The sequence below is a fragment of the Chrysochloris asiatica genome, unplaced genomic scaffold (assembly GCF_000296735.1).
Source record: "Chrysochloris asiatica unplaced genomic scaffold, ChrAsi1.0 scaffold00065, whole genome shotgun sequence".
In the NCBI taxonomy this organism is placed as follows: domain Eukaryota; kingdom Metazoa; phylum Chordata; class Mammalia; order Afrosoricida; family Chrysochloridae; genus Chrysochloris; species Chrysochloris asiatica.
Window position 1 is genome coordinate 5,969,475 of NW_006408583.1, and position 10,340 is coordinate 5,979,814.

General features: G+C 41.7%; 1 protein-coding gene across 2 annotated transcripts in view; it reads left to right on the forward strand.

Annotated features, from left to right (window-relative positions):
* Positions 1-10,340, forward strand: part of MLLT3 (myeloid/lymphoid or mixed-lineage leukemia (trithorax homolog, Drosophila); translocated to, 3) — a 427,197-nt gene that overhangs the window by 395,118 nt on the left and 21,739 nt on the right. For both annotated transcript variants that reach the window (XM_006864467.1, XM_006864466.1), the window contains one exon: positions 8,173-8,248. In XM_006864467.1, coding sequence (XP_006864529.1) covers positions 8,173-8,248 — 76 coding nt within the window. The remainder of the gene's footprint in view (positions 1-8,172; positions 8,249-10,340) is intronic.

A 10,340-nucleotide genomic window follows, 5' to 3' on the forward strand; every position in this document is an offset into this window, starting at 1 on the left:
CCATGGCACTTTCAGTATTCTCCTCCGGTTTATTAATTTTCTTTGTGGTTACCCTGGACTTTATATCTATCCTCCTAAGCTTAAAACAATCTGTTTGATCTTGGTTTGGTATGACCTCAACGCCCTCTCCTTATGGCAGTTCTGTAACTATATCATTTAGTCTCTCCTTGTATTTTGCCATTGTTGTTATTTACAGATTCCATCTCTGGCTTTTTGTTTCCAACCTTATAGCTTTATGTGACTTTTGAGAACTTGTTTTCTTGTCTGCTATCTGGGTTGTACTGTCGTGTATCTTCATAGCAGGTTCTTTCCTAATGATATTCTTTTCCTGCCTGAAGGAGTCTTTTTAATATTTCTTGTAAGGTTGGTTTCAGCTTTATCAACCTTTACAATTTTTATTTATCTGGAAATGTCCTGGTTTTGCCATCATACTTGCGAGACATTTTTGTTAAATATATAATTCTTGGTTGGTAATTTTTTTTCTTTCGGTATTTTATATATGTAAATCCACTGCCTTCTCACCCACATGGTTTTGGTGGTGTCATCTGTGTTTAATCTTACTGGTTTCCCTTTGTAGATGATTTTTGGTTTTCCTGATCTTTTTTCAGGATTCTTTGTCTTTGATTTTGTACAGTTTGATTTTTTAGATATCTTGGTAACTTTCTTTTGGATTCCATTCTGTATGAGGTTTATTAGGTTTCTTAGATGTTTATCTCTTTCATGATAGTGAGAAAGTTTTCTACCAGTAAATCATCAAGAATTTTCTGTTGTTTTTTGTCTCCTCCTGTTTTAAGTTTCTTATCACATATTGATTATTCCTCTTGATGGTGGCCTGCATAACTCTTGGACTTCTTCCTTTTTCTGAATGCTCTTCTTCCTTTTTCTGAATGTTCCTCAAACAAATTAGCATCAAGGGATCTGCCCTCTATTTTATCAATTTGGTTTTTCATTGATTCAGTTCTACTCCTAAGGCTTCCATTGAAATAGGAATAAAATGGAATTTTCTAGTTCCGAACATTTTTGGTTAATCTTTTGAATTTCTGCTTTGTTTTTTGTATGCTTTCTAATTGGTTGTTTATTTTGTTCTTACATTGTTTTCCTGAATTTGAGAATTTTGTTTGCATTTTCTTATATTTTTGTCTGAGTTTTTCTGGATCTCTTTCTTGATCTCTTGAAGGATGCTAAATATAAATATTTTGAATTCCTCATTAGGTAGTTCCAATACCATTTCTTCTACAGGAGGATTTTTTTCTGGCCCTTTAATTTGGTGACATGTTTGATCTTATTCTATTTTTTATGTAGCGCTGTGGGTTAATACAAAGACTGCAACGTCAGTGTGAACCACAAAGCTGGCAGTTCAAGCTCACCAGCTGCTCCTTGGAAACCCTACACAGGGTCACTATGGGTTGGAACCAACATGATGGCACATGACAACAAAAATTTAATTTTATATGTTTCTGAGACACTAAGATCTTATTCTGTTTATTGGTGGGTTATATGTTTGTTTGCTTTTTCCTGAGATTTTTGTTTGGTTTTGATCTATCTAAGTGAACAGGGCAGGTATACTCCTCTGCTTGTTTGACAGTACTGGGCACTCACCCCTATCTTCAGGTAGGGTGATAGTGACTGAAGGGTGAGTGTGGGTCTTTGCTGGCTGGTTTTGTAGAGCAGCTGAGAATGTGCTGTTTGGGCACTGGCCACCTTCTGTTGATCCAGTGGTGCTGGAGCCGTAGTTGCACTACACGTGTGTTGGGTATGACAGGCGAATGTGAGACTCAGTCCCTACCACTTGTCCAGTGAGGGGTTTGGATGGCAGGTGGACAAGTGGATGGTGTGCAGTCACCACCACTTGCCGGCTTAAGGAGGTACAGGTAGTGGACGGATACACGATGAGTCACAAGGTCAGTGCTACTCACCAGGTGGTGGGCTGTAGCGGTGGGTGATGGGTAGGTACACACAGAGTTGCAAAGGGAGTGGTGTGTTCGCAGCCAGAAGCATGCACCGCCAATCACTACTACGACAGGTGCACAATGCAGGGTGACGAGCTGATCACTGGGTTGGCGAGGGGCTGTCTGTCATGCAACACAAAATCATCTGCCTCCAACTGTGGAGAAGGTGTGTTTGTGTTAAGTGGTCCAGGGGAAGGTGTACCTCTAGAGGTCTAGTTGCACAGCTGGGTGTAAGCCAGTCATGCAGGAAATAGGGCACTTGTAACTTGAAATTTGGAATGGGCACAAACATGTACCACCCACCATGGAGGTGATGGGTGTCTAGCATGCAACCTTTCAGTGGGTCACCACCAGTCCCTGGGGGAAGAGAGTGGTGGGGACGGAGGGCACAGCGTAGGTGAGGCAGGCAGGGCACGGGCCTACTTACTGAACATCCATTGTTTCGCTTGGCTTCTCAGGTCATCATTGTAGAGGGATAACATGGCATGTCTGACTTGAGCCAAACTCCAGAATGGAGTGTTTTGAGGATTTAACATTCAGTTGAATTCCATACAGGCCAGTTTAAGTTGCTCTAAGGTCCATCCACAATGACTCAAGCGTACAGGTTTCATAAATATTTTTATTTAGTGGTAACTGTATCCTGTCAGGTTGCTTTCTCACAAAGCACTTTATTTGAGGAGTCTTCAGGGATGGATGCTTTGTCTGCATAAAGCAATGGGATTCTGAGTTTTCTTATGATGTACACATGTATGCTTGCCTTAAGTATTTTAGATTGTTTTGAAAACACTTAAAATTTTTTTTAGAACAAGAGAAGAGATTAACCTAGAATTCATGGTGCTCAACCTGGAATTTTCATTAATATCATCATTTAAAGTTTTTAAATATAAACAAACCTGGACTCCTGTACTAAACCTATGGAACCAAACTTCCTCATACATAGAGGCTTTCAGCTGATTCTGACACACTCTCCTTTTTTTCCTATAAAAAAATAATTTACTTGTACTTACTGTAGTTTGGATGAAATTTTACAGAGCAAGTTAGTTTCCCATTCAGCAATTTATACACTTTCTGTTTCATAACATTAGTAACAAGTCCTTCAGTGTAGAAGCACTCTTTTTTAGGGGGTTGGAGGGGTATACACCAAAGCACTCATGAATATATAATCATCTAAACAGCCAATGGACACATTCTGCAAGCCTGCCTCCTAGCCACCAGCTCTCAGTCCCTGTTGTCTTTCCATGAGTCTAGAGTCCTCAGCTGCTCTCTCTCTCTCTCCATGTCCTCATCTCTGCCTCCATCTCTGGTGTTGCTGCTTCTCTGGATAGGGTCCCACGTTCCACTCATGCTCTTCTCCCTTGATGGTCCTCTGCTCCTAGATTGTAAGATTAACTACTCCCCCTTTTATGTTACAAAGTTCTACCTTTACAGTTGGCTGACACATTCTCTGGGTTACGTATGTCTGGGTCTTCAGTCGGTAGTTCTCAAGTCTGGTAGAGCCCTGGACCAGTACATCAGCATCAGCTGGGAATTAAAATATCCTGGTTCTCAGGCCCACCGCAGAACTGTTGGGTAAGGCATAGCAATCCATGATTTAATAAGCTTTCAGTTACTGTGATGCCCACTAAAGTGTGAGGATCACTGCCTGAAGACTGTCTCTAAGGTCCTATAGCTCTAACATCTCACAAATACTTGTACTGACTGCAACAGGCTTCCAGGATATTGGTGCCCAGTATCCAACATTTTATCCTTCCTATCCAACTCCTGGTGTGGCGCAGTGGGTTAATGTGCCAGACTGCAAAGCTGTTTGAACTGTAAGGTCGGCAGTTCAAAATAGGCTGCAAACACCCTATACAGGGTCACTATGGGTCCAAATTGACTTGACATCACTTAACAACAACAACATCCAACTCTGGTGTGGCACTGTGAGCTAATGCGCTGGACTGCAAAGTCGGTTTGACCCTCAAGGTCAGCAGTTCAAGCTCACCTGTCGCACCTTGGAAACCCTATACAGGATTGCTGTGGGTTGGAACTGACTCGATGGCACTCAACAACAACAACAAAAATCCAACTCTGGGTGGAGAGAGGAGGGATAACATGCTGAATACTGGGCTCCAATGTCCTGGAAGCTTTGTGGCAGTGAGTACAAACATTTGTGAGATGTTAGAGCTATAGGACCAACTCTGGGGAGTATTTGTGTGGTGCTGCGGGTTAATGCACTGGGTTGTAGAGTCGATTTAAACCACAAGGTTAGCGGTTCAAGTTCACCAGCTGCTCCTCGGATACGCTATAGAGGGTATGTCTCTATGGGTCAGAATCAACTCGACGGCACTTAACAACAACAACAATCCAACTCTGCAGTTCTAACATGGCTCTGTAGGATAAGTCCTGGACTGCTAACTACAAGCTCATCAATTCAAACCCACCAGCTGCTCCTTGGAAACCCTCTACAGAGTCACTATGTTGGAACCGACTCAGCGGCACTTAACTATCCAGCTCTGTTGGTTTAAATGTTCTGTTTTAATATTTTATTGAATTAATATATCTACTATTTTAAGTTTCCTCAAATGCTTTTTGGAAGAGTCAGGGTATTAATCATACATGTTGAATGAACAGTAAATATGTTTTTCACTATTTACCAGTTTTCTGATGGTTAGCAACTCAGGAATTATTCATCTTGTTTGTGGCCAAGAAGGTAAAAGAAGCCACCTCCAGATTTGATTTTGGCATTGACATAATGCTTGAGACAGATGGGTCAAGTTTAGCATGGAGTAGTTGGAGAGTTTCCCACCATGCTCTCTGTTGTCCTAGTTAATTTCATTCTCTGAGATGGCTCTGGCCGAATGGCCCCTTTAAGTCCAGCGCTGGTCCAGCGGGATGGGAAATTAGTGCTCTCTGCTCATGGAAACTTCTTTTTTGGCGCCTAATGGTTTCCAGAGCTATCAGAACAATGCTGTTTGCAGGCACTTTTCATGGTTGAAAAGAGCAACTTGAAGAGGCAAAGGAGGAGGACGCTGCAGGCCCTGGGAGAACTGTTTTATAGCTGGGCATTGCACGTCAGTGCTTACTGAATATGCCCTTTCAGTTGTGTAACTCACTGTTGGGGCTCACAGTGGAAGAGCCACTCCAGAAGTGAAGAGTATCTCACGCAGGCGTTGGCACTTTTAAACCAGCTCTTCTTTGTGGGCTGCAAGCAGCAACGTGTAGGACATTGTACTGCAGATCTGAAGTAAAGGTGAAGGTTGGTGGGCCGTCTGCTGCTCATTAGAGTGCCTGTCTGCCTCTTTTCCTGCGTTGTGAGCAGTAGATTGCTGACACCTGTTTTGCCATCCAGCCTGGGGAGGTGACGTGTGCATTAGGAATTCCTGAAACTGCTGCCTGGCATCCAAGTCTGTGGAGTTCGGTGGTGCTTGCAGGGAGGGAGGTTTAGTGCTGAGTGGGGAGATGAAAAAACTCAGCCGTGAGAAAATGCAATATAAATGGAATTGAGTCTCAGCGTCATTTAGGGGCTTCTGATTGTGCTTTTGAGTTCCCATTCCACGTGGCTTTGAAATACTTGGCCACCCATTGAGTGAAGTAGTAAAACGATGTGTCCTGTACATGTGAGGACCCCAATTTTATCTTTTCAAAGATAATTTATTTTTGCCATTGTTAAAAATATAGGCACAATTGCTGTTGTTGTTGTTGTTGTTAGGTGCTGTTGAGTCAGTTCCAACTTATAGCAACTCTATATGAGGGTTTCCAAGGAGTAGCTGGTAAGCTTGAACTGCTGGCTTTATGGTTCAAACCGACCTTGCAGTCTAGTGCATTAACCCATAGCACCACACCAGGACAATAGAGCACCCCAATCCTATGATTTCTACATGTACAATTCAATGACATTGATACATTCTTTAGGTCGTGTAACTGCCCTTAGCCTCCTTTTCTGGTTTGTTCCTGCCCCATTAACACAAACTGATTGTCCCTAAGCTTCCAACCTAACTTTCTGAATTGTTGTCAGTTTGGTCCCATATTGTAGTTGTTGTTAGGTGCCATCGAGTGGGCACCAACTCACAGCAACCCTATGCACAACAGAATGAAACACTGCCTGATCCTGGCCAACCTCACAATTGTTGTTATGTTTGAGCCCTTTGATGCTGCCACTTTGTCAATCCATCTCGTTGGGGGTCTTCTCTTTCTCCAACTCTCCACTTTACTAAATATGATAGCCTTCTCCAGTGACTGGTTCCTCCTGACAGTATGTCCCAAGTATGAAAGATGAAGTCTGGCCATTTTAGCTTCTGTACAACATTCTGGCTATACTTCTTCTAACACAGACCTGTTTATTTTTTTGGCAGTCCATATTACTTTCAGTATTCTCCTCCAACACCATAACTCAAATGCATCAATTGTACGTTCTTCCTTATTCACTATCCAACTTTTGCACGCATATGAGGTTATTGAAAATACCATGGCTTGTGTCATGCATGTCTTAGTTTTCAAACTGACATCTTTGCTCTTCAAGACTTTAAAGAGGTCTTTAAAGATCCCATGTAGATAGAGCTTTAAAAGGGCACAATGCTCAGGGCAGTATTACTTCTTGAATTAAATGAGTCTGAAGCTGACACTATGAACACATTAGCAATGGGACATAAATCAACACTTTAAACCAAGTTTCTCAACATTTGTTATTTGGCCTTAAATATAAAAAGTTTAACTGTGTTGGTGGTGTGATTCATTTTTTTTTAACAACTTACGCCCCTAGGTTTGCTCTTTTCATGTTTACCTTAAAAGAATTGGTATTGTTCAGTACTGTCTAGTCAATTCCAACCTGGAAATCCTGTACAGAGTTTTCTTTGCAGTTCAAACTCTATTGTTTATCCTAGAGTGCCATATTAGGACTCCACCGTCAATAAAGAACCTCATAAAATCTGGAACAGACAGTGGAGCAGAGGGTCTGGTGTGCCTGCTGTATGTAGTACATTTTGCCAGAAGATAACAAGAAGTTCAAGACAGGCCCCTACTTTTTCAAGTGCTAGCAGTCTTAGCTGAGGAGAAAAGGTACATACTTCGGAGCAGTGTAATGCTACAGAACGTCTGATAAGCATACACATGACCCAAAGAGTACATTTTCAGTGGGCTTGGAGAACAGAAAGAGAATTTTGAGTTGAGTGGGTCAAGGAGGACATGGCGCTTATTGTAGGAACTAAAGGCTACAGTCCTGGTTTGGTAGCACAGGATAAGTACTCGACCTTAAGGTCAGTTTCACCTGCAAGGTCAGTAGTTCAGAGTCACCAGCCACTCCTCACAAACCCTATACAAGGTTGCTGTGCATCGGAACCTACTCGATGGCACTGAGAGGCACTGGTGGCATAATAGGGCATGTGTTGGGCTGCTAAGCACAAGGTGAGCAGTTCGAATCCACCAACCACTCCATGAAAGAAAGATGAGGCTTTCTGTGTCCTTAAAGATTTTCAGCCTCAGAAACCCTGTACACGGTCACTGTGAGCCAGAACCGACTCAACACACAACCATAACTACAAAAGATGGGAAGCATTCATTGAGGGTGGGAATTGTGATTGACTGTGACACTTTTTCTCTACCATCAATAGGCTGTGGAATTAAAGGTTGTTTTGTTGTGTTTTCGCAGTTGCAACACTTTCCCTGACTCATCTGTGGAGCTCAGCCAGCTCTCTTGTGAACATTGGCTTCCATTTTTGAACTGTGGGTGAAAAGGGTTAGGGTTGGGTCATGGCCTTGGACCAGAGTAAAATTAACTGGCTCATAATGTGATTGAACTCGTGACCTTGGCCTCATTACTACTGCGTTTTAACCAGTGGAGTCAATCAAACATTGCAGAAAGGGTAATCAAGGTACCATTCGGAAAGAGATCTGTATAGCAGTGAACATAGGAAGGAAATCAAAGCCAGTTGCTTCCCACATGTAATACGAAGGCACTTATCTCTTAATCCTTGGGTTTATAATTTATCTCTTAATCCTTGGGTTTATAATTTATCTCTTAATCCTTGGATTTATATACTTGTTTTTGCACCTAGTAAATCTAAGGTGGGCAAAACAAAGGCTTCCTCGTGTTAGTATTTTTGACATAACAAAATGTGTGTTTCGTTTTCTTGCAGTCTCAGACTGTTTTTGCAGAGGGTGCCATAAGCACAATGGTATTGTTGTCGATTTTAGATGATGGTGCCCTGTAAGTGGATTAATGATACCTTTCTCTCCTCCTTTACAGTCCGAACAGCCCAGTCCTGCCAGTTCCAGCTCCAGTTCCAGCTCCAGCTTTACCCCGTCCCAGACCCGGCAACAAGGTACAAGGCAAACCCTTTATGAGACACTGTTCTCATAAAGCATGCTAAGGAGTTGATTTATAACCCAGTTTCTACAGTTTTATTATCTGAATGATAACTTGGCCTTTATGCAGTTGTATTGATTTCCCCTAGGAATGCACTTGAGAATTGTTCTGATGTATGAGGCCAAGCTCTAGAAATTCCCTTTTTTTCCAGGCCCTGCCATCAGATTCCCATTTTACAAAAGGATTATAGGCACAAGCCCATTCCAGGGAGTTCCCAAAGGAAATCCAGTGGCCAAACCTGGTCCTGTGAGGCTTTGACGTAGGGAAACAGATTTTCACTCTTGCATCTGGACTCATCCGTTTCATTTCATGTGTTTTCGCTACAAATTCATAGACTTCTTCCTTATCAAGTGTTAATTTACTGTCTTGAAAAGCTATTCTTTCTCTACTCATAAACAAGGTGTTACACAACCTTGGGATGAAGAAATTTACCCTGGAAACATTTTTTGTGGAAAATCTTCAAATGCTGGCTTTACTTTTTTAAAAAAAAAGAAACAAGGAGTAGGTTCATCTCAAAAAACAGCTTGTTTTTAAGCATCATATTGAACATCACATTTTTCACTGACCACACTAAATTCCTGATGGCCTTGTATGTATTAACAGGGTTATTGTGTGCATGTTTTGTAAGCTTCTAGGAAAAACAGTATGAAATAAAGACAGTGATCATTTTGACTATTTGGAGCCCCTTTCCTCTGACTTCCAAAGATATACACCCACTACAAAAGCAGAAATCTAGTTTGGCAGCATGCAAGTTTGCGGGGAGTTGGTAGTTATTTTAGTACTGAGCTGGTGATAGCTCAGATATTCCTATCTTACACCAGGCCGTGGGAATTGCCTCTTCTAGAGGGGAGGTACCTGTCTCACTGACTTGATTGCCTTTTCAGTGTCTTCTGTTAGGATTCGAAATGCCTGTCTTGACACCCTCCCCCACCCCACCCCCAATACACACACACACACACACACACACACACACACACCTCTTTTATTTATAGAAATAAAGTGAAACTACGGCACACTGAGTTTTTTTCTGTTTTCTCAGTTCTCACTGGGTCTCCCTCCTCCATGAAATTAGTTATGGTGTGCTTTTCTTCTCCCATTTAATATTGGCTTCTCCCTTGACTTTTCTGGGACCTGATGTATTAATGTTCTTATTTATGTAAATACATGCTGGTATTTTGCCAGGAATTTCTTAAAAAGTAAAATGGAAATTGGTTGTATAAAATTGGTATAATAAGACCTGGTTTCCAAGATCAATATGAAGATCAGCGGTAGGACATTACACCATGGAATTGAAATACCTTATAATCTGAACTTGACTGAAATGCTTGCTTGACCTGAAATTGACCTTGAAATAAAAGGAACAGCTAAACCTTAATAGATCAGAAACTACCACACAAAGGCTGCCTTGCCAAGAGCAGGTTACAACTGCAGTGATTTACTAATCTCAGCTTTTCAATACATGGATTAACCTAACAAAACATTCAATTTATTAATAGGTTTTTCTGTTTCTTTATAGGTTGATTTTGTTTAGGGAAGAAAAACACATAGGAAAAAAAATCCTAGAAAATAGAGTTTCTTTAATAAACATTTATGAGCTGTGGTACTGTAGGATAAACACTGGACTGCTAACCACAAGGTTGGTAGTTCAAACCCACCAGCCACTCCTCAGAAATCCTATGTAGGGTCACCGTGAGTTGAAACTTATATGACGGCACTTGAGAACAACATTGTAAAGCAGTGGTTGGCAGGAGTTACATTTCAAACACTACCAAATTTGATTTTATAATATACATACATATATGTGGAGTCCTGGTGTGGCGCTGTGGGTCAATGCGTCAGACTGCAAAGCCGTTTGAACTGCAAGGTTGGCTGTTCAAGCTCACCAGCTGCTCCTCAGAAACCCTAGACAGGGTCGCTATGGGTCGGAACCCACTCGACGGCACTTAACAACTATAAAATATATATATATATTTTGTTGTTGTTAAGTGCCGTCGAGTGGGTTCCGACCCATAGCGACCCTGTACAGGGTTTCCGAGGGTGTAAATCTT